Source organism: Engystomops pustulosus, chromosome 6 (genome assembly GCF_040894005.1).
Source record: "Engystomops pustulosus chromosome 6, aEngPut4.maternal, whole genome shotgun sequence".
Lineage (NCBI taxonomy): Eukaryota > Metazoa > Chordata > Amphibia > Anura > Leptodactylidae > Engystomops > Engystomops pustulosus.
The window spans coordinates 113,586,889-113,614,194 of NC_092416.1; the positions used below are offsets into that span (position 1 = coordinate 113,586,889).

Consider the following 27,306-nt stretch of genomic DNA (forward strand, 5'->3'; position numbering starts at 1 on the left):
AGGACGCAGCCATTTTGTAGCTTAAGGCTCAGCCTGATTTTTTGGATTCTGACTTGCATCGCTTTTATAACTTTTGAACACTGTTACTTATCAAAACGATTCTGAGATTGTTTTTTCCTCACAAGTTGTACTTGATTATAGTGGTAAATGTCGGTTGATAAGTTTTGCATTTATTTACAAAAAAAAGATTATTTTTTTGAAAAATTTGCCATTGTCGAATTTTGAAATCACCACGTTTTCAGGCAGATAGATTTACCACCTAAATAAGTTGCTGAATAAGATTTCCCATATGTCTACTTTACATTTTCATAATTTTTGAAATGTCTGGATAATTTATTTTGATGTCACGCGGCTTACAAATCGAACATCGATTTTCCGTATATTCAGCATTGACTATTTTGGGGATAAATACAGTTTTAAATGAAATTTTACATATTTAGCATAAAAAAACCCCTATGTATCAACTCATTTTCAAATCTGTACCCCTCAAGCTATCAGAAACAGCTTTTAGGAAGATTGTTAACCCCTTGAGAACTTCATAGTAATGAAATCAAAATGGAGGTGAAATTTAGAATGGTCAAATTGTGCCGGTTATACGTTCATTTAGCCCTAAAATTTACACATTTCCAAAAGATAAAAAGATAAAATCCACCATATAATTTGTTCTGCAATTTCTCCTGAGTACAGAGACCCCCCACATGTGGCCATGACTTGTTTTATGATCGCACAGCGAGGTGCAGGAGGGGAGGAGCACCCTGCAGCTGCCAGGATTTTAGTTTCCTCATTGGCCCCTTTTGTAGACATTTTAACATTTTATCTTTTTCGTTATTGGGGCCATGCGATGCCATTTTTTTTGCGGGATGAGATGTTTTTTTCCAGTGTTACCATTTTGGGGTTTGTATCTCCTATTGTTGAAAATTTAGAACTTTTTTTTGAGGGCAGGAGTAAAAAATAATCAATTCTGTCCTGGATTTTATTCCTTTTTTTTTGTGTTCACCGTTTAGCCTAATAAACATGTTATCTTTATTCTATGGGTCGATATGATTACAGGGATACCATACATGAATATTTTTTCTTACATTTTACTAAATTTGCCAAATAAAACCCTAATGTGGGAAAAATATATCATTTTTGCATTGCCGTCTTCCAAGTGGCATTACATTTTTTTTTTTTTGTCTAAGGAGCTGGTTGATGGCTTGTTTTTTGTGGGACATGTTGTACTTTGCACCAGTATCATGTTTTTTTAACACTTTTTATTGCATTTTTTGTGGGATTCAAAAATCATAATTTTTGGCAGGTTTTTAACAGTTTTTTTTAACGGCATTCATCGTGCGGGTTCAATGATTATTTAGTTTTATTCTACGGATTGCTATGGACGCGGTGATACTATATATGTGGGGTTTGTGTTATGATTAAGACTTTTTTTTAGCGTTATATGTCTCTTTATATCTTATGGGGCTTATGGGCATTTTTAGTGATTTATTATTTTATTTTTTAATTGAAAAACACTACTTTTTTACTACTTCCACCATGGGACATGAACAAGCAATCATCTGATCATCCTAAAAGGGGTTTGGGGGGGGCTGATCGTGGGGGAAAGACCCCCGGAAGGCGTGTTAGATGCCGCGGTCGCGCTGACCACGGCATTTAATGGTTTAAGCACCCGCGATGGAGCTCACTCCGATCGCGGGTGTTACACTGGGGTACCCTGTGTTTTCCGATGCCGGTTCGGCTCAGACCCTTTAACAGTATTAAAGGGACACTGTGCTGAGACATTGGAGAGAATGTGACCACAATACATTTATAAATCAGATTCTATCAAGCACATGAACAAGTGTAGAAATATTCGGGCACATTTACTAAGGGCTGTACAGCATTTTTCTGTCAGACATTCAAAGTCTAACAGAAATGCATTGGATGCCCTATGTTAAAGGTGCACCATAAAAAAGTGGTGCACTCTGTCAGAGCAGTGCAGTTAGCATCAGATTCATGCAGAACGTGCACCAAAAATCCTGAATCTTGCACACTCTGCACTATACACAGTAAATGTGCCCCAATGAATCCCATAGATGTCCATGCTGTGCCTTGTTGGGTAGGTACAGGATGACAAAAGAAAGTGCCCCTGCAGGAACAAGTTGCAAGAAGTTCTATAGGATTGGCTACGAAATCAGGATAGATCAGGTGCTTTATCTAGCTAAAAATCCAAGTGTTAGATATAAAATCTAATGGTTTATTTAAAAAGACTTTCTTAAAGGACATCTATCATCAAACTTACATGATCATCCTTTAGTCTACGGGGTGGCAATGTCTTTCAAGGACATCTGGTTTAGTGTAAAAATGTCTTCATAAAAACATGTAAAATCAAAAACTGGATCACATCAATAGTTCAATAAAAAAATATGTTGGTATATTTTTCTATTGAACTATAGGTGTGCTGCCATTTTTTTTTTTTTTTTTTGATGGATTTATCACGTCCATTGTGTATACCCGTTGTAGTTACTTGTGCTGCTGGACCCTTTTTGATATGTTTATAAAAATATGTAGATGAGCCACAGGAACTCTGACTACGTCACTGAAGCACCTCCCGGTTGTGTCATATTTTTTGTGAACGCCTCCTGCCCTGTACTTTGCTGCCTGGTCTCGCCTGTCACTTGCGCAGACAGTGCAACATCACAATGAACGGGCGGGTCCAAGGAGCAAAGTACAGAGCGGTGAGTGTGCATAAATAATCATATAGTGGAACTGAGAGGTTCTCCGGTGACGTAGCCGAAGCGCCTGCAGCTCATCTACATATTTTAATAAAGGTGTTTTTTACACTAATCCGGATGGCCCTGAAACTATCAAAGTAAACCTTATGATAGATGTCCCTTAAAGCATACAGCAATAAAAACTGATAAAAATAAGAAAGAGAAAGATGAAAGAGTTTATTCAAAAAGATTGGGGTAATCAGTCACTCATGGCATCCAAGGAAGGCCACACTCTGAGAAACTGGTCCTGCAGGAAAGCAGTCATATACTCTAAAGTTTGCATGTGTTGAATGTGAGAGTAGAGGTCTAGAGAAGATGGGGAGGGCGGGGGCGGGTAAACATTTCCAATAGATGGGAACCAAAGACCCCACATAGAATATGTAAGAATAATTTGGACCTCAGTTTCCCCAGTCCAATCGGAGCAAGCCCTAACAGAAGTTCTTTTCTATTGGTGTCTCCAACAATCTTTCTGGGATTCAGTATGCTCCTTGCTAGAATTAGTGAAGACTCCTATATTCCAGAAAAATATGATGTACAGAGAGTCACACCTCCAACATATATTAGGGATGCTTGGGTTCAACCTAAGAAGTAAAGCAGGGGTGTGATACCAGTATCTCGTATTAATTCTCTTTATAGAGGACTGACAGCAAATCTTTGATGGCCTTATCCCATACCATCTACCATATATGTACCATAAATGTATGTTTATCAGACACTGGGTTCATACCTGAGGTATAAATCTGAATAGAGCCCTTTAGATGTCGGGCCCTGCAGACTAATGCATTTTAATTCAGTGATTATGAGGACATTTGTATTGAAAGACAATGTTGATAAATCTGGGGATAGGTGCTGGCCACCATTGCAAAATGTTTAGAAACCGATCTCAAGTCTTGCATCGTAATAAGCCTTTTAGTTAAGACATGGGCCAGGTCTTTCATCTGGAAAACATTCATTGGCCTCCAGAAGGCAACAAAATCAGATATGAGACTTTGTGGCAACAGAGGTGCATACAGGAAAGGGGGGATTTATGATTGAAACCAGCATTTTTGCCAGATATCTTTAGTAAAAGCTATGGGTACCAAAAGAGTTGAAGAGTCAGCTGGCGGGGTCCATATCAGTGCACTCGGAGCCATCCATAGCTTTTCTATTTCCGTCCAATGATTGAAAACTGGTAATGATAACCACAAGGCTACATGGCAAAGGAGAGTTGCATAATAATACGCAGCAATAGCAGGCAATGCGGGTCCTCTTTTGGCTCTAGGCACTGTGAGCACCATCTTTGAAATCTTAGTGCTCCACAGTTCGTTCGATTGAATCAGTCACAATGCACCAATTGTGGAAATGCTCTTTAATATGTGAAACATAGAGTGGTCCAAAAAAGAGAAACCCTGGTTTTAAATTATATATATTTTCCATTCACAAATCCATCAGGCCTTCGCCGAGAAGCATTGCAGATTCTGTGTGATCTGGTTTTTATCTCACACACGGTCACCTGAAGTCTGCAGTGACATCTATTATCCAGCCTGAAGCTTCTGTTACATTATTCCATAAAACAGCTTCCAAGGACCTCTCTCGTGCATCATTTCATTTCCTAAATGTTTGCTAGACTGCATACATATTGATTTTACAGGCTTCCTGCACAGAGTCTGCTGCCATATTTCAGTATCTGTTGCATTAAATTACAGAATATTGGAAATGATTTTTGCAAGACACAATACTACTGTACTGTATCCAAAGAAGGCTGGGGATAACATAAGGTTAAGATCTGCTACTAACTCTTGTTCAGAAACAGATTTAAATTACCTTGTAAAGGTGCTCTCCATGTCAATCACAAATGTCTGGAACCAGAAAATACTTAAAAGAAAACATTACAGGGGCTGCAAGCTTCATCAGTCAGAGCAGGTTACAGAAATGTAAGTAGAAATGTCTACTGCCCTAAACACCCATTAAATGAGTCTTAATGTGTTGCGGTTTCCCGGTATAAAAAGACATTGATAATCTGCCTCAGTCGAAAAATCATATTTCAATACTTACGAGGTCTTTTGGGCTTGTAATGTACTAAAACCAGCAAAAGATCGACTCCTACTGACCCCATAGAGACCATCACTCGGAGAGCTGAACTTCAATTTTACTGACATATTTGATGGAGGCTTCTAGAAAAAGACAAAAGAAAATCATATTCTGAATTGTTAATACCTAACTCAACTATTCAACAAATAGTCCATAAAAAAAGTATAAAACAAAAAAAACTACAACAGCGCTACAAGCTCCAATAATGTCCAAATGACCCAAACTAGCAACACTCTCAGACGGGACTTGTTTTAAATTTTACATTAATGGAGATGAGCTTTAGTTTCTGTAGAATGTTTAGATGTACGTTTTGAATATTTCTATCTATTATTTGGAAAGGGGGCAGGGGTTGCACTGCTTTTTATATTTTACAGGCTTCATGTTGCAGATAAAATAATATATTTATTTTTGTATAAATTTTTTCTATTTTTAAAGGACTTTTGTTAAAGTAACACAATCTCATAACAGTATTTTTAATATCTTATTAAATCAATCCACAACATAATCATCCAACCTTTAGATAAGTAAGAGACCATCAATTCTGGATTTTGCAAGACCAAATATCAACTCACCGTATTCCCTCACTATGTTTATATTAGTGACTAGAGATGGGTGAATTAGTGAAAATTCCATTCGACCCGGTTGCGGGTACATGGAGAGGGCTCACGATCTGAGCCCTCTCCATAGCCGCTAAGTCTTTGCTGCATATTGCAGCAAAGGCTTACCGGTAAAACCTGCGGTCTGTGCTAGCATCGATCACTGGTGTTAACTTGCAGAACGCCGCCAGCGGCTTCAAAGGATGGCGGTGCCCATCCTTTCCAAGGATCGTCGCTCCCCTTGACGTCATAGAGGAGCGGCGATCCGTCGCCATGACAGCTGCCTCAATTTATCCCCTTCGTTACTATGTGCGATCAATAAAAAGTGATCAAAAGGTTGTACAGTCTTTAAAATGATAGCAATGAAAATGGCATCAAAAGTCGCAACAAATGATACCACCCACAGCTCTGTACACCAAAGTATAAAAAAGTTATTAGCGCCAGAAGATGGCAAAATAAATAAACTAAATTTTCTACAGGAGGTTTTAATTTTTGTAAATGTATGAAAACATTATAAAGCCTATACAAATGTGGTATCCCTACCGCCATACAGTGAGTAACACTACCGCCATATAGTGAGGAACACTACCCCCATACAGTGAAGCCATATGGTGAGGAACACTACCCCCATCTAGTGAGGAATACTACAGCCATACAGTGAGGAACACTACAGCCATAAAGTGAGGAACACTACCCCCATACAGTGAGGGACATTACCGCCATACAGTGAGGAACACTACCCCCATACAGTGAGGGACACTACCGCCATACAGTGAGAAATGCTACCACCATACAGTTACGAACATTACCGCCATACAGTGAGGGACACTACTGCCAGACAGTGAGGAACACTACCGCCATACAGTGAGGAAAACTACCGCCATACAGTGAGGGACACTACCCCCATACAGTGAGGGACACTACCCCCATACAGTGAGGAACACTACCGCCATACAGTGAGGGACATAACTGCCATATAGTGAGGAGCACTACCGCCATACAGTGAGGAGCACTACTACCATACAGTGAGGAACACTACCGCCATACAGTGAGGAACACTACCGCCATACAGTGAGGAACACTACCGCCATACAGTGAGGAACACTACCGCCATACAGTGAGGAACACTACCGCCAGACAATGAGGGACGGTACCGACAAACAGTGAGAGACACTACCCCACACAGTGAGAGACACTACCCCCATACAGTGAGTTACAATACCCCCATACAGTGAGGGACACTACCGCCATACAGTGAGGAACACTACCGCCATACAGTGAGGAACACTACCTCCATACAGTGAGGAACACTACTGCCATACTTTGAGGAACACTTCCCTCATACAGTGAGCAACACTACCACCATATAGTGAGGGACACTACCACCATACAGTGAGGAACACTTCCACCATACAGTGAGGAATACTAACCCCATACAGTGAGGAACACTACCCCCATACAGTGAAGAATACAGCCATACAGTGAGGAACACTACCGCCATACAGTGAGGAACACTACCCCTATACAGTGAGGAACACTACCGCCATACAGTGAGGAACACTACCGTCATACAGTGAGGAACACTACCGCCATACAGTGAGGAACACTACCGCCATACAGTGAGGAGCACTACCGCCAGACATTGAGGGACACTACCGCCAGACATTGAGGGACACAGCCATACAGTGAGGAACACTACCGCCAGACAATGAGGGACGGTACCGCCAAACAGTGAGAGACACTACCGCCATACAATGAGAGACACTACCCCACACAGTGAGAGACACTACCCCCATACAGTGAGTTACACTACCCCCATACAGAGAGGGACACTACCGCCATACAGTGAGGAACACTACCGCCATACAGTGAGGAACACTACCTCCATACAGTGAGGAACACTACTGCCATACTTTGAGGAACACTTCCCTCATACAGTGAGCAACACTACCACCATATAGTGAGGGACACTACCACCATACAGTGAGGAACACTTCCACCATACAGAGAGGAATACTAACCCCATACAGTGAGGAACACTACCCCCATATAGTGAAGAATACAGCCATACAGTGAGGAACACTACCCCCATACAGTGAGGAACACTACCCCCATACAGTGAGGAACACTACCGCCATACAGTGAGGAACACTACCGCCATACAGTGAGGAACACTACCGCCATACAGTGAGGAACACTACCGCCATACATTGAGGGACACTACCGCCAGACATTGAGGGACACAGCCATAAAGTGAGGAATACTACCGCCAGACAGTGAGGGACGCTACCGCCATACAATGAGAGACACTACCGCCATACAATGAGAGACACTACCCCACACAGTGAGAGACACTACTCCCATACAGTGAGGGACACAATCCCCATATAGTGAGGGAACTACCGCCATACAGTGAGGGACACTACCTCCAGAAAGTGAGAGACACTACCGCCATACAATGAGAGACACTACTCCACACAGTGAGGGACACTACCGCCATACAATGAGGGACACTACCACCATACAGTGAGGGACACTACCTCCAGACATTGAAGAACCTTACCCCCATACAGTGAGGAGCACTACTGCCATACTTTGAGGAATACTTCCCCCGTACCGTGAGTAACACTATCACCATATAGTGAGGGACACTACCGCCATACAGCGAGAAACACTACCCCAATACAGTGAGGAATACTAACCCCATACATTGAAGAACACTACCGCCATACAGTGAGCAGCACTACCGCCATACAGTGAGGGACATTACCGCCAGACATTGAGGGACACAGCCATACAGTGAGAGACACTACAGCCATACAGTAAGGGACACTACCGCCATACAGTGAGGAGCAATACCGCCATACAGTGAGGGACACTACCGCCAGACATTGAGGGACACCGCCATACAGTGAGGAACACTACTGCCATACAGTGAGGGACACCGCCATACAGTGAGGGACACCGCCATACAGTGAGGAACACTACCGCCAGACATTGAGGGACACCGCCATACAGTGAGGAACACTACTGCCAGACATTGAGGGACACAGCCATACAGTGAGAAACACTACCGCCAGACATTGAGGGACACAGCCATACAGTGAGAGACACTACCCCACACAGTGAGGGACACTACCCCCACACAGTGAGGGACACTACCCCCACACAGTGAGGGACACTACCCCCACACAGTGAGGGACACTACCCCCACACAGTGAGGGACACTACCCCCACACAGTGAGGGACACTACCCCCACACAGTGAGGGACACTACCCCCACACAGTGAGGGACACTACCGCCATACAGTGAGGGACACTACCTCCATACAGTGAGGAACACTACCTCCATACAGTGAGGAACACTACTGCCAGACAGTGAAGGACACTACCGCCATACAAAGAGAGACACTACCCCACACAGTGAGGGACACTACCGCCATACAATGAGGGACACTACCACCATACAGTGAGGGACACTACCTCCATACATTAAATAACCTAACCCCCATAAAGTGAGGAACACTACTGCCATACTTTGAGGAACACTTCCCCCGTACAGTGAGTAACACTATCGCCTTATAGTGAGGGACATTACCGCCATACAGTGAGGAACACTACCCCAATACAGTGAGGAATACTAACCCCATATAGTGAGCAGCACTACCGCCATACAGTGAGGAGCACTACCGCCATACAGTGAGGGACACTACCGCCAGACATTGAGGGACACAGCTATACAGTGAGAGACACTACTGCCATACAGTGAGGGACACCGCCATACAGTGAGGAACACTACCGCCATACAGTGAGGGACACCGCCATACAGTGAGGGACACTACCGCCAGACATTGAGGGACACCGCCATACAGTGAGGAACACTACTGCCAGACATTGAGGGACACAGCCATACAGTGAGAGACACTACCCCACACAGTGAGGGACACTACCCCCATACAGTGAGGGACACTACCCCCACACAGTGAGGGACACTACCCCCACACAGTGAGGGACACTACACCCACACAGTGAGGGACACTACCCCCACACAGTGAGGGACACTACCCCCACACAGTGACGGACACTACCCCCACACAGTGAGGGACACTACCCCCATACAGTGAGGGACACTACCGCCACACAGTGAGGGACACTACCGCCATACAGTGAGGGACACTACCTCCATACAGTGAGGAACACTACCTCCATACAGTGAGGAACAATACTGCCAGACAGTGAGGAACACTACTGCCAGACAGTGAAGGACACTACCGCCATACAAAGAGAGACACTACCCCACACAGTGAGGGACACTACCGCCATACAATGAGGGACACTACCACCATACAGTGAGGAACACTACCTCCATACATAAAATAACCTTACCCCCATACAGTGAGGAACACTACTGCCATACATTGAGGAACACTTCCCCCGTACAGTGAGTAACACTATCGCCTTATAGTGAGGGACATTACCGCCATACAGTGAGGAACACTACCCCAATACAGTGAGGAATTCGAACCCCATACAGTGAGGAACACTACCGCCATACAGTGAGGAGCACTACCGCCATACAGTGAGGAGCACTACCGCCATACAGTGAGGGACACTACCGCCAGACATTGAGGGACACAGCTATACAGTGAGAGACACTACCGCCATACAGTGAGGGATGCTACCGCCATACAGTGAGGGATGCTACCGCCATACAGTGAGGGATGCTACCGGCATACAGTGAGAGACACTACCGCCATACAAAGAGAGACACTACCCCACACAGTGAGGGACACTACCGCCATACAATGAGGGACACTACCACCATACAGTGAGGGACACTACCTCCATACTGTGAGGAATACTAACGCCATACAGTGAGGAACATTACCACCATACAGTGAGCAGCACTACCGCCATACAGTGAGGAGCACTATCGCCATACAGTGAGGGACACTACCGCCAGACATTGAGGGACACAGCCATACACTGAGAGACACTACTGCCAGACAGTGAGGGACGCTACCGCCATACAGTGAGAGACACTACCCCACACAGTGAGGGACACTACCCCCATACAGTGAGAGACACTACCCCACACAGTGAGGGACACTACCCCCATACAGTAAGGGACACTACCCCTATACAGGGAGAGACACTACTGCCAGACAGTGAGGGACGCTACCGCCATACAGTGAGAGACACTACCACCATACAATGAGAGACACTACCCCACACAGTGAGAGACACTACCGCCATACAGTAAGGGACACTACCACCATACAGTGAGGAGCACTACCACCATACAGTGAGGAACACTACCGCCAGACATTGAGGGACACAGCCATACAGTAAGGAACACTACCGCCATACAGTGAGGGCCACCGCCATACAGTGAGGAATATTACCGTCAAACAGTGAGGGACACCGCCATACAGTGAGGGACACCGCCATACAGTGAGGGACACCGCCATACAGTGAGGGATGCTACCGCCATACAGTGAGGGATGCTACCGCCATACAGTGAGAGACACTACCGCCATACAAAGAGAGACACTACCCCACACAGTGAGGGACACTACCGCCATACAATGAGGGACACTACCACCATACAGTGAGGGACACTACCTCCATACTGTGAGGAATACTAACCCCATACAGTGAGGAACATTACTGCCATACAGTGAGCAGCACTACCGCCATACAGTGAGGAGCACTATCGCCATACAGTGAGGGACACTACCGCCAGACATTGAGGGACACAGCCATACAGTGAGAGACACTACTGCCAGACAGTGAGGGACGCTACCGCCATACAGTGAGAGACACTACCCCACACAGTGAGGGACACTACCCCCATACAGTAAGGGACACTACCCCTATACAGGGAGAGACACTACTGCCAGACAGTGAGGGACGCTACCGCCATACAGTGAGAGACACTACCACCATACAATGAGAGACACTACCCCACACAGTGAGAGACACTACCGCCATACAGTAAGGGACACTACCGCCATACAGTGAGGAGCACTACCACCATACAGTGAGGAACACTACCGCCAGACATTGAGGGACACAGCCATACAGTAAGGAACACTACCGCCATACAGTGAGGGCCACCGCCATACAGTGAGGAATATTACCGTCAAACAGTGAGGGACACCGCCATACAGTGAGGGACACCGCCATACAGTGAGGGACACCGCCATACAGTGAGGGACACTACCGCCATACAGTGAGGGACACTACCGCCAGACATTGAGGGACACAGCCATACAGTGAGGAACACTACTGCCAGACATTGAGGGACACAGCCATACAGTGAGGGACACTACCGCCAGACATTGAGGGACACATCCATACAGTGAAAGACACTACCCCACACAGTGAGGGACACTACCCCCATACAGTGAGGGACACTACCCCCATACAGTGAGGGACACTACCGCCATACAGTGTGGGACACTACTGCCATACAGTGAGGGACGCTACCGCCATACAAAGAGAGACACTACCCCACACAGTGAGGGACACTACCTCCATACATTAAATAACCTTACCCCCATACAGTGAGTAACACTATCGCCATATAGTGAGGGACATTACCGCCATACAGTGAGGAACACTACCCCAATGCAGTGAGGAATACTAACCCCATACAGTGAGGAACACTACCGCCATACAGTGAGCAGCACTACCGCCATACAGTGAGGAGCACTACCGCCATACAGTGAGGGACACTGCCGCCAGACATTGAGGGACACAGCCATACAGTGAGAGACACTACTGCCATACAGTGAGGGACACCGCCATACAGTGAGGAACACTACCGCCATACAGTGAGGAACACTACCGCCATACAGTGAGGGACACCGCCATACAGTGAGGAACACTACCGCCATAAAGTGAGGGACACTACCGCCAGACACTGAGGAACGCAGCCATACAGTGAGGAACACTACTGCCAGACATTGAGGAAAACTACCGCCAGACGGTGAGGGACACTACCGCCATACAGTGAGAGACACTACCACCATACAGTGAGAGACACTACCACCATACAGTGAGAGACACTACACCATACAATTAGAGACACTACCGCCATACAGTGAGGAGCACTACCGCCATACAGTGAGGAACACTACCGCCACACAGTGAGGAACACTACCGCCATACAGTGAGGGACACCGCCGTGCAGTGAGGAACACTACCGCCATACAGTGAGGGACACCGCCATACAGTGAGGAACACTACCGCCATACAGTGAGGGACACTACCGCCAGACATTCAGGGAGACAGCCATACAGTGAGGAACACTACCGCCAGACATTGAGGGACACAGCCATATAGTGAGGAACACTACCGCCAGACAGCGAGGGACGCTACCGCCATACAGTGAGAGACACTACCCCACACAGTGAGGGACACTACCCCCATACAGTGAGGGACACTACCCCCATACAGTCAGGGACACTACCGCCAGGCATTGAGTGACACAGCCATACAGTGAGAGACACTACTGCTAGACGGTGAGGGACGCTACCGCCATACAGTGAGAGACAATACCACCATACAGTGAGAAACACTACCCCATACAGTTAGAGACACTACCGCCATACAGTGAGGAGCACTACCGCCAGACTTTGAGGGACACAGCCATTCAGTGAGGAACACTACCGCCATACAGTAAGGAACACTACCGCCATACAGTGAGGAACAGTACCGCCGTACAGTGAGGGACACCGCCATACAGTGAGGAACACTACCGCCATACAGTGAGGAGCACTACCGCCATACAGTGAGGGACACTACCGCCAGACATTGAGGGACACAGCCATACAGTGAGGAACACTACCGCCAGACATTGAGGGACGCTACCGCCATACAGTGAGAGACACTACCCCCATACAGTGAGGGACACTACCCCCATACAGTGAGGACACTACCCCCATACAGTGAGGGATACTACCCCCATACAGTGAGGGACACTACACCCATACAGTGAGGGACACTACCGCCATACAGTGAGGAGCACTACCGCCATACAGTGAGGGACACTACCGCCAGACATTCAGGGAGACAGCCATACAGTGAGGAACACTACCGCCAGACATTGAGGGACACAGCCATACAGTGAGGAACACTACCGCCAGACAGTGAGGGACGCTACCGCCATACAGTGAGAGACACTACCCCACACAGTGAGGGACACTACCCCCATACAGTGAGGGACACTACCCCCATACAGTCAGGGACACTACCGCCAGGCATTGAGTGACACAGCCATACAGTGAGAGACACTACTGCTAGACGGTGAGGGACGCTACCGCCATACAGTGAGGAACACTACCTCCATACATTAAATAAACTTACCCCCATACAGTGAGGAACACTACTGCCATACATTGAGGAACACTTCCCCCGTACAGTGAGTAACACTATCGCCTTATAGTGAGGGACATTACCGCCATACAGTGAGGAACACTACCCCAATACAGTGAGGAATTCGAACCCCATACAGTGAGGAACACTACCGCCATACAGTGAGCAGCACTACCGCCATACAGTGAGGAGCACTACCGCCATACAGTGAGGGACACTACCGCCAGACATTGAGGGACACAGCTATACAGTGAGAGACACTACCGCCATACAGTGAGGGATGCTACCGCCATACAGTGAGGGATGCTACCGCCATACAGTGAGGGATGCTACCGCCATACAGTGAGAGACACTACTGCCAGACAGTGAGGGACGCTACCGCCATACAGTGAGAGACACTACCCCACACAGTGAGGGACACTACCCCCATACAGTAAGGGACACTACCCCTATTCAGGGAGAGACACTACTGCCAGACAGTGAGGGACGCTACCGCCATACAGTGAGAGACAATACCACCATACAGTGAGAAACACTACCCCATACAGTTAGAGACACTACCGCCATACAGTGAGGAGCACTACCGCCAGACTTTGAGGGACACAGCCATTCAGTGAGGAACACTACCGCCATACAGTAAGGAACACTACCGCCATACAGTGAGGAACAGTACCGCCGTACAGTGAGGAACACTACCGCCATACAGTGAGGAACACTACCGCCATACAGTGAGGAGCACTACCGCCATACAGTGAGGGACACTACCGACAGACATTCAGGGACACAGCCATACAGTGAGGAACACTACCGCCAGACATTGAGGGACGCTACCGCCATACAGTGAGAGACACTACCCCCATACAGTGAGGGACACTACCCCCATACAGTGAGGGACACTACCCCCATACAGTGAGGGACACTACCCCCATACAGTGAGGAACACTACACCCATACAGTGAGGGACACTACCGCCATACAGTGAGGAGCACTACCGCCATACAGTGAGGAACACTACCGCCATACAGTAAGGAGCACTACCGCCATACAGTGAGGGACACTACCACCAGACATTCAGGGACACAGCCATACAGTGAGGAAAACTACCGCCAGACAGTGAGGGACGCTCCCGTCATAAAGTGAGAGACACTACCCCACACAGTGAGGGACACTACCCCCATACAGTGAGGGACACTACCGCCAGACATTAAGGGACACAGCCATACAGTGAGATACACTACTGCCAGACGGTGAGGGACGCTACCGCCATACAGTGAGAGACACTACCACCACACAGTGAGAGACACTACCCCATACAGTTTGAGACTCTACCGCCATAAAGTGATGAGCACTACCGCCAGACTTTGAGGGACACAGCCATACAGTGAGGAACACTACCCCAATACAGTGAGGAATTCGAACCCCATACAGTGAGGAACACTACCGCCATACAGTGAGGAGCACTACCGCCATACAGTGAGGAGCACTACCGCCATACAGTGAGGGACACTACCGCCAGACATTGAGGGACACAGCTATACAGTGAGAGACACTACCGCCATACAGTGAGGGATGCTACCGCCATACAGTGAGGGATGCTACCGCCATACAGTGAGGGATGCTACCGGCATACAGTGAGAGACACTACCGCCATACAAAGAGAGACACTACCCCACACAGTGAGGGACACTACCGCCATACAATGAGGGACACTACCACCATACAGTGAGGGACACTACCTCCATACTGTGAGGAATACTAACGCCATACAGTGAGGAACATTACCACCATACAGTGAGCAGCACTACCGCCATACAGTGAGGAGCACTATCGCCATACAGTGAGGGACACTACCGCCAGACATTGAGGGACACAGCCATACACTGAGAGACACTACTGCCAGACAGTGAGGGACGCTACCGCCATACAGTGAGAGACACTACCCCACACAGTGAGGGACACTACCCCCATACAGTGAGAGACACTACCCCACACAGTGAGGGACACTACCCCCATACAGTAAGGGACACTACCCCTATACAGGGAGAGACACTACTGCCAGACAGTGAGGGACGCTACCGCCATACAGTGAGAGACACTACCACCATACAATGAGAGACACTACCCCACACAGTGAGAGACACTACCGCCATACAGTAAGGGACACTACCACCATACAGTGAGGAGCACTACCACCATACAGTGAGGAACACTACCGCCAGACATTGAGGGACACAGCCATACAGTAAGGAACACTACCGCCATACAGTGAGGGCCACCGCCATACAGTGAGGAATATTACCGTCAAACAGTGAGGGACACCGCCATACAGTGAGGGACACCGCCATACAGTGAGGGACACCGCCATACAGTGAGGGATGCTACCGCCATACAGTGAGGGATGCTACCGCCATACAGTGAGAGACACTACCGCCATACAAAGAGAGACACTACCCCACACAGTGAGGGACACTACCGCCATACAATGAGGGACACTACCACCATACAGTGAGGGACACTACCTCCATACTGTGAGGAATACTAACCCCATACAGTGAGGAACATTACTGCCATACAGTGAGCAGCACTACCGCCATACAGTGAGGAGCACTATCGCCATACAGTGAGGGACACTACCGCCAGACATTGAGGGACACAGCCATACAGTGAGAGACACTACTGCCAGACAGTGAGGGACGCTACCGCCATACAGTGAGAGACACTACCCCACACAGTGAGGGACACTACCCCCATACAGTAAGGGACACTACCCCTATACAGGGAGAGACACTACTGCCAGACAGTGAGGGACGCTACCGCCATACAGTGAGAGACACTACCACCATACAATGAGAGACACTACCCCACACAGTGAGAGACACTACCGCCATACAGTAAGGGACACTACCGCCATACAGTGAGGAGCACTACCACCATACAGTGAGGAACACTACCGCCAGACATTGAGGGACACAGCCATACAGTAAGGAACACTACCGCCATACAGTGAGGGCCACCGCCATACAGTGAGGAATATTACCGTCAAACAGTGAGGGACACCGCCATACAGTGAGGGACACCGCCATACAGTGAGGGACACCGCCATACAGTGAGGGACACTACCGCCATACAGTGAGGGACACTACCGCCAGACATTGAGGGACACAGCCATACAGTGAGGAACACTACTGCCAGACATTGAGGGACACAGCCATACAGTGAGGGACACTACCGCCAGACATTGAGGGACACATCCATACAGTGAAAGACACTACCCCACACAGTGAGGGACACTACCCCCATACAGTGAGGGACACTACCCCCATACAGTGAGGGACACTACCGCCATACAGTGTGGGACACTACTGCCATACAGTGAGGGACGCTACCGCCATACAAAGAGAGACACTACCCCACACAGTGAGGGACACTACCTCCATACATTAAATAACCTTACCCCCATACAGTGAGTAACACTATCGCCATATAGTGAGGGACATTACCGCCATACAGTGAGGAACACTACCCCAATGCAGTGAGGAATACTAACCCCATACAGTGAGGAACACTACCGCCATACAGTGAGCAGCACTACCGCCATACAGTGAGGAGCACTACCGCCATACAGTGAGGGACACTGCCGCCAGACATTGAGGGACACAGCCATACAGTGAGAGACACTACTGCCATACAGTGAGGGACACCGCCATACAGTGAGGAACACTACCGCCATACAGTGAGGAACACTACCGCCATACAGTGAGGGACACCGCCATACAGTGAGGAACACTACCGCCATAAAGTGAGGGACACTACCGCCAGACACTGAGGAACGCAGCCATACAGTGAGGAACACTACTGCCAGACATTGAGGAAAACTACCGCCAGACGGTGAGGGACACTACCGCCATACAGTGAGAGACACTACCACCATACAGTGAGAGACACTACCACCATACAGTGAGAGACACTACACCATACAATTAGAGACACTACCGCCATACAGTGAGGAGCACTACCGCCATACAGTGAGGAACACTACCGCCACACAGTGAGGAACACTACCGCCATACAGTGAGGGACACCGCCGTGCAGTGAGGAACACTACCGCCATACAGTGAGGGACACCGCCATACAGTGAGGAACACTACCGCCATACAGTGAGGGACACTACCGCCAGACATTCAGGGAGACAGCCATACAGTGAGGAACACTACCGCCAGACATTGAGGGACACAGCCATATAGTGAGGAACACTACCGCCAGACAGCGAGGGACGCTACCGCCATACAGTGAGAGACACTACCCCACACAGTGAGGGACACTACCCCCATACAGTGAGGGACACTACCCCCATACAGTCAGGGACACTACCGCCAGGCATTGAGTGACACAGCCATACAGTGAGAGACACTACTGCTAGACGGTGAGGGACGCTACCGCCATACAGTGAGAGACAATACCACCATACAGTGAGAAACACTACCCCATACAGTTAGAGACACTACCGCCATACAGTGAGGAGCACTACCGCCAGACTTTGAGGGACACAGCCATTCAGTGAGGAACACTACCGCCATACAGTAAGGAACACTACCGCCATACAGTGAGGAACAGTACCGCCGTACAGTGAGGGACACCGCCATACAGTGAGGAACACTACCGCCATACAGTGAGGAGCACTACCGCCATACAGTGAGGGACACTACCGCCAGACATTGAGGGACACAGCCATACAGTGAGGAACACTACCGCCAGACATTGAGGGACGCTACCGCCATACAGTGAGAGACACTACCCCCATACAGTGAGGGACACTACCCCCATACAGTGAGGACACTACCCCCATACAGTGAGGGATACTACCCCCATACAGTGAGGGACACTACACCCATACAGTGAGGGACACTACCGCCATACAGTGAGGAGCACTACCGCCATACAGTGAGGGACACTACCGCCAGACATTCAGGGAGACAGCCATACAGTGAGGAACACTACCGCCAGACATTGAGGGACACAGCCATACAGTGAGGAACACTACCGCCAGACAGTGAGGGACGCTACCGCCATACAGTGAGAGACACTACCCCACACAGTGAGGGACACTACCCCCATACAGTGAGGGACACTACCCCCATACAGTCAGGGACACTACCGCCAGGCATTGAGTGACACAGCCATACAGTGAGAGACACTACTGCTAGACGGTGAGGGACGCTACCGCCATACAGTGAGGAACACTACCTCCATACATTAAATAAACTTACCCCCATACAGTGAGGAACACTACTGCCATACATTGAGGAACACTTCCCCCGTACAGTGAGTAACACTATCGCCTTATAGTGAGGGACATTACCGCCATACAGTGAGGAACACTACCCCAATACAGTGAGGAATTCGAACCCCATACAGTGAGGAACACTACCGCCATACAGTGAGCAGCACTACCGCCATACAGTGAGGAGCACTACCGCCATACAGTGAGGGACACTACCGCCAGACATTGAGGGACACAGCTATACAGTGAGAGACACTACCGCCATACAGTGAGGGATGCTACCGCCATACAGTGAGGGATGCTACCGCCATACAGTGAGGGATGCTACCGCCATACAGTGAGAGACACTACTGCCAGACAGTGAGGGACGCTACCGCCATACAGTGAGAGACACTACCCCACACAGTGAGGGACACTACCCCCATACAGTAAGGGACACTACCCCTATTCAGGGAGAGACACTACTGCCAGACAGTGAGGGACGCTACCGCCATACAGTGAGAGACAATACCACCATACAGTGAGAAACACTACCCCATACAGTTAGAGACACTACCGCCATACAGTGAGGAGCACTACCGCCAGACTTTGAGGGACACAGCCATTCAGTGAGGAACACTACCGCCATACAGTAAGGAACACTACCGCCATACAGTGAGGAACAGTACCGCCGTACAGTGAGGAACACTACCGCCATACAGTGAGGAACACTACCGCCATACAGTGAGGAGCACTACCGCCATACAGTGAGGGACACTACCGACAGACATTCAGGGACACAGCCATACAGTGAGGAACACTACCGCCAGACATTGAGGGACGCTACCGCCATACAGTGAGAGACACTACCCCCATACAGTGAGGGACACTACCCCCATACAGTGAGGGACACTACCCCCATACAGTGAGGGACACTACCCCCATACAGTGAGGAACACTACACCCATACAGTGAGGGACACTACCGCCATACAGTGAGGAGCACTACCGCCATACAGTGAGGAACACTACCGCCATACAGTAAGGAGCACTACCGCCATACAGTGAGGGACACTACCACCAGACATTCAGGGACACAGCCATACAGTGAGGAAAACTACCGCCAGACAGTGAGGGACGCTCCCGTCATAAAGTGAGAGACACTACCCCACACAGTGAGGGACACTACCCCCATACAGTGAGGGACACTACCGCCAGACATTGAGGGACACAGCCATACAGTGAGATACACTACTGCCAGACGGTGAGGGACGCTACCGCCATACAGTGAGAGACACTACCACCACACAGTGAGAGACACTACCCCATACAGTTTGAGACTCTACCGCCATAAAGTGATGAGCACTACCGCCAGACTTTGAGGGACACAGCCATACAGTGAGGAACACTACCCCAATACAGTGAGGAATTCGAACCCCATACAGTGAGGAACACTACCGCCATACAGTGAGGAGCACTACCGCCATACAGTGAGGAGCACTACCGCCATACAGTGAGGGACACTACCGCCAGACATTGAGGGACACAGCTATACAGTGAGAGACACTACCGCCATACAGTGAGGGATGCTACCGCCATACAGTGAGGGATGCTACCGCCATACAGTGAGGGATGCTACCGGCATACAGTGAGAGACACTACCGCCATACAAAGAGAGACACTACCCCACACAGTGAGGGACACTACCGCCATACAATGAGGGACACTACCACCATACAGTGAGGGACACTACCTCCATACTGTGAGGAATACTAACGCCATACAGTGAGGAACATTACCACCATACAGTGAGCAGCACTACCGCCATACAGTGAGGAGCACTATCGCCATACAGTGAGGGACACTACCGCCAGACATTGAGGGACACAGCCATACACTGAGAGACACTACTGCCAGACAGTGAGGGACGCTACCGCCATACAGTGAGAGACACTACCCCACACAGTGAGGGACACTACCCCCATACAGTGAGAGACACTACCCCACACAGTGAGGGACACTACCCCCATACAGTAAGGGACACTACCCCTATACAGGGAGAGACACTACTGCCAGACAGTGAGGGACGCTACCGCCATACAGTGAGAGACACTACCACCATACAATGAGAGACACTACCCCACACAGTGAGAGACACTACCGCCATACAGTAAGGGACACTACCACCATACAGTGAGGAGCACTACCACCATACAGTGAGGAACACTACCGCCAGACATTGAGGGACACAGCCATACAGTAAGGAACACTACCGCCATACAGTGAGGGCCACCGCCATACAGTGAGGAATATTACCGTCAAACAGTGAGGGACACCGCCATACAGTGAGGGACACCGCCATACAGTGAGGGACACCGCCATACAGTGAGGGATGCTACCGCCATACAGTGAGGGATGCTACCGCCATACAGTGAGAGACACTACCGCCATACAAAGAGAGACACTACCCCACACAGTGAGGGACACTACCGCCATACAATGAGGGACACTACCACCATACAGTGAGGGACACTACCTCCATACTGTGAGGAATACTAACCCCATACAGTGAGGAACATTACTGCCATACAGTGAGCAGCACTACCGCCATACAGTGAGGAGCACTATCGCCATACAGTGAGGGACACTACCGCCAGACATTGAGGGACACAGCCATACAGTGAGAGACACTACTGCCAGACAGTGAGGGACGCTACCGCCATACAGTGAGAGACACTACCCCACACAGTGAGGGACACTACCCCCATACAGTAAGGGACACTACCCCTATACAGGGAGAGACACTACTGCCAGACAGTGAGGGACGCTACCGCCATACAGTGAGAGACACTACCACCATACAATGAGAGACACTACCCCACACAGTGAGAGACACTACCGCCATACAGTAAGGGACACTACCGCCATACAGTGAGGAGCACTACCACCATACAGTGAGGAACACTACCGCCAGACATTGAGGGACACAGCCATACAGTAAGGAACACTACCGCCATACAGTGAGGGCCACCGCCATACAGTGAGGAATATTACCGTCAAACAGTGAGGGACACCGCCATACAGTGAGGGACACCGCCATACAGTGAGGGACACCGCCATACAGTGAGGGACACTACCGCCATACAGTGAGGGACACTACCGCCAGACATTGAGGGACACAGCCATACAGTGAGGAACACTACTGCCAGACATTGAGGGACACAGCCATACAGTGAGGGACACTACCGCCAGACATTGAGGGACACATCCATACAGTGAAAGACACTACCCCACACAGTGAGGGACACTACCCCCATACAGTGAGGGACACTACCCCCATACAGTGAGGGACACTACCGCCATACAGTGTGGGACACTACTGCCATACAGTGAGGGACGCTACCGCCATACAAAGAGAGACACTACCCCACACAGTGAGGGACACTACCTCCATACATTAAATAACCTTACCCCCATACAGTGAGTAACACTATCGCCATATAGTGAGGGACATTACCGCCATACAGTGAGGAACACTACCCCAATGCAGTGAGGAATACTAACCCCATACAGTGAGGAACACTACCGCCATACAGTGAGCAGCACTACCGCCATACAGTGAGGAGCACTACCGCCATACAGTGAGGGACACTGCCGCCAGACATTGAGGGACACAGCCATACAGTGAGAGACACTACTGCCATACAGTGAGGGACACCGCCATACAGTGAGGAACACTACCGCCATACAGTGAGGAACACTACCGCCATACAGTGAGGGACACCGCCATACAGTGAGGAACACTACCGCCATAAAGTGAGGGACACTACCGCCAGACACTGAGGAACGCAGCCATACAGTGAGGAACACTACTGCCAGACATTGAGGAAAACTACCGCCAGACGGTGAGGGACACTACCGCCATACAGTGAGAGACACTACCACCATACAGTGAGAGACACTACCACCATACAGTGAGAGACACTACACCATACAATTAGAGACACTACCGCCATACAGTGAGGAGCACTACCGCCATACAGTGAGGAACACTACCGCCACACAGTGAGGAACACTACCGCCATACAGTGAGGGACACCGCCGTGCAGTGAGGAACACTACCGCCATACAGTGAGGGACACCGCCATACAGTGAGGAACACTACCGCCATACAGTGAGGGACACTACCGCCAGACATTCAGGGAGACAGCCATACAGTGAGGAACACTACCGCCAGACATTGAGGGACACAGCCATATAGTGAGGAACACTACCGCCAGACAGCGAGGGACGCTACCGCCATACAGTGAGAGACACTACCCCACACAGTGAGGGACACTACCCCCATACAGTGAGGGACACTACCCCCATACAGTCAGGGACACTACCGCCAGGCATTGAGTGACACAGCCATACAGTGAGAGACACTACTGCTAGACGGTGAGGGACGCTACCGCCATACAGTGAGAGACAATACCACCATACAGTGAGAAACACTACCCCATACAGTTAGAGACACTACCGCCATACAGTGAGGAGCACTACCGCCAGACTTTGAGGGACACAGCCATTCAGTGAGGAACACTACCGCCATACAGTAAGGAACACTACCGCCATACAGTGAGGAACAGTACCGCCGTACAGTGAGGGACACCGCCATACAGTGAGGAACACTACCGCCATACAGTGAGGAGCACTACCGCCATACAGTGAGGGACACTACCGCCAGACATTGAGGGACACAGCCATACAGTGAGGAACACTACCGCCAGACATTGAGGGACGCTACCGCCATACAGTGAGAGACACTACCCCCATACAGTGAGGGACACTACCCCCATACAGTGAGGACACTACCCCCATACAGTGAGGGATACTACCCCCATACAGTGAGGGACACTACACCCATACAGTGAGGGACACTACCGCCATACAGTGAGGAGCACTACCGCCATACAGTGAGGGACACTACCGCCAGACATTCAGGGAGACAGCCATACAGTGAGGAACACTACCGCCAGACATTGAGGGACACAGCCATACAGTGAGGAACACTACCGCCAGACAGTGAGGGACGCTACCGCCATACAGTGAGAGACACTACCCCACACAGTGAGGGACACTACCCCCATACAGTGAGGGACACTACCCCCATACAGTCAGGGACACTACCGCCAGGCATTGAGTGACACAGCCATACAGTGAGAGACACTACTGCTAGACGGTGAGGGACGCTACCGCCATACAGTGAGGAACACTACCTCCATACATTAAATAAACTTACCCCCATACAGTGAGGAACACTACTGCCATACATTGAGGAACACTTCCCCCGTACAGTGAGTAACACTATCGCCTTATAGTGAGGGACATTACCGCCATACAGTGAGGAACACTACCCCAATACAGTGAGGAATTCGAACCCCATACAGTGAGGAACACTACCGCCATACAGTGAGCAGCACTACCGCCATACAGTGAGGAGCACTACCGCCATACAGTGAGGGACACTACCGCCAGACATTGAGGGACACAGCTATACAGTGAGAGACACTACCGCCATACAGTGAGGGATGCTACCGCCATACAGTGAGGGATGCTACCGCCATACAGTGAGGGATGCTACCGCCATACAGTGAGAGACACTACTGCCAGACAGTGAGGGACGCTACCGCCATACAGTGAGAGACACTACCCCACACAGTGAGGGACACTACCCCCATACAGTAAGGGACACTACCCCTATTCAGGGAGAGACACTACTGCCAGACAGTGAGGGACGCTACCGCCATACAGTGAGAGACAATACCACCATACAGTGAGAAACACTACCCCATACAGTTAGAGACACTACCGCCATACAGTGAGGAGCACTACCGCCAGACTTTGAGGGACACAGCCATTCAGTGAGGAACACTACCGCCATACAGTAAGGAACACTACCGCCATACAGTGAGGAACAGTACCGCCGTACAGTGAGGAACACTACCGCCATACAGTGAGGAACACTACCGCCATACAGTGAGGAGCACTACCGCCATACAGTGAGGGACACTACCGACAGACATTCAGGGACACAGCCATACAGTGAGGAACACTACCGCCAGACATTGAGGGACGCTACCGCCATACAGTGAGAGACACTACCCCCATACAGTGAGGGACACTACCCCCATACAGTGAGGGACACTACCCCCATACAGTGAGGGACACTACCCCCATACAGTGAGGAACACTACACCCATACAGTGAGGGACACTACCGCCATACAGTGAGGAGCACTACCGCCATACAGTGAGGAACACTACCGCCATACAGTAAGGAGCACTACCGCCATACAGTGAGGGACACTACCACCAGACATTCAGGGACACAGCCATACAGTGAGGAAAACTACCGCCAGACAGTGAGGGACGCTCCCGTCATAAAGTGAGAGACACTACCCCACACAGTGAGGGACACTACCCCCATACAGTGAGGGACACTACCGCCAGACATTGAGGGACACAGCCATACAGTGAGATACACTACTGCCAGACGGTGAGGGACGCTACCGCCATACAGTGAGAGACACTACCACCACACAGTGAGAGACACTACCCCATACAGTTTGAGACTCTACCGCCATAAAGTGATGAGCACTACCGCCAGACTTTGAGGGACACAGCCATACAGTGAGGAACACTACCGCCATACAGTGAGGGACACTACTGCCATACAGTGAGGGACACCGCCATACAGTGAGGAACACTACCGCCATACAGTGAGGAGCACTACCGCCATACAGTGAGGGACACTACCACCAGACATTCAGGGACACAGCCATACAGTGAGGAACACTACTGCCATACAGTGAGGGACACCGCCATACAGTGAGGAACACTACCGCCATACAGTGAGGAGCACTACCGCCATACAGTGAGGGACACTACCACCAGACATTCAGGGACACAGCCATACAGTGAGGAACACTACCGCCAGACATTGAGGGACACAGCCATACAGTGAGGAACACTACCGCCAGACAGTGAGGGACGCTACCGCCATACAGTGAGAGACACTACCCCACACAGTGAGGGACACTACCCCCATACAGTGAGGGACACTACCCCCATACAGTGAGGGACACTACCCCCATACAGTGAGGTACACTACCGCCAGACATTGAGGGACACAGCCATACAGTGAGAGACACTACTGCCAGACAGTGAGGGACGCTACCGCCATACAGTGAGAGACACTACCACCATACAGTGAGAGACACTACCCCATACAGTTAGAGACTCTACCGCCATACAGTGATGAGCACTACCGCCAGACTTTGAGGGACACAGCCATACAGTGAGGATTACTACCGCCATACAGTGAGGAACACTACCGCCATACAGTGAGGGACACTACCGCCATACAGTGAGGAACACTACCGCCATACAGTGAGGAACACTACTGCCATACAGTGAGGGACACCGCCATACAGTGGGGAACACTACCGCCATACAGTGGGGAACACTACCGCCATACAGTGAGGGACACTACCGCCAGACATTCAGAGACACAGCCATACAGTGAGGAACACTACCGCCAGACATTGAGGGACACAGCCATACAGTGAGGAACACTACCGCCAGACAGTGAGGGACGCTACCGCCATACAGTGAGAGACACTACCCCACACAGTGAGGGACACTACCCCCATACAGTGAGGGACACTACCCCCATACAGTGAGGGACACTACCCCCATACAGTGAGGGACACTACCCCCATACAGTGAGGGACACTACCCCCATACAGTGAGGGACACTACCTCCATACAGTGAGGGACACTACCGCCATACAGTGAGGGACACTACCTCCATACAGTGAGGAACGCTACCGCCAGACAGTGAGGGATGCTACCGCCATACAGTGAGAGACACTACCGCCATACAAAGAGAGACACTACCCCACACAGTGAGGGACACTACCACCATACAGTGAGGGACACTACCTCCATACATTGAGAAACCTTACCCCCATACAGTGAGGAACACTACTGCCATACTTTGAGGAGCACTTCCCCCGTACAGTGAGTAACACTATCACCATATAGTGAGGGACACTACCCCAATACAGTGAGGAATACTAACCCCATACAGTGAGGAACATTACCGCCATACAGTGAGCAGCACTACCGCCATACAGTGAGGAGCACTATCGCCATACAGTGAGCGACACTACCGCCAGACATTGAGGGACACAGCCATACAGTGAG

At 49.8% G+C, this 27,306-nt stretch overlaps 1 protein-coding gene across 3 annotated transcripts in view; it reads right to left on the minus strand.

Annotated features, from left to right (window-relative positions):
- Nucleotides 1-27,306, minus strand: part of RIPOR3 (RIPOR family member 3) — a 195,464-nt gene that overhangs the window by 78,379 nt on the left and 89,779 nt on the right. For all 3 annotated transcript variants that reach the window (XM_072110625.1, XM_072110623.1, XM_072110624.1), the window contains one exon: nt 4,782-4,900. In XM_072110625.1, the coding sequence (XP_071966726.1) occupies nt 4,782-4,885 (104 nt within the window). In that variant the 5' untranslated portion in view covers nt 4,886-4,900. The remainder of the gene's footprint in view (nt 1-4,781; nt 4,901-27,306) is intronic.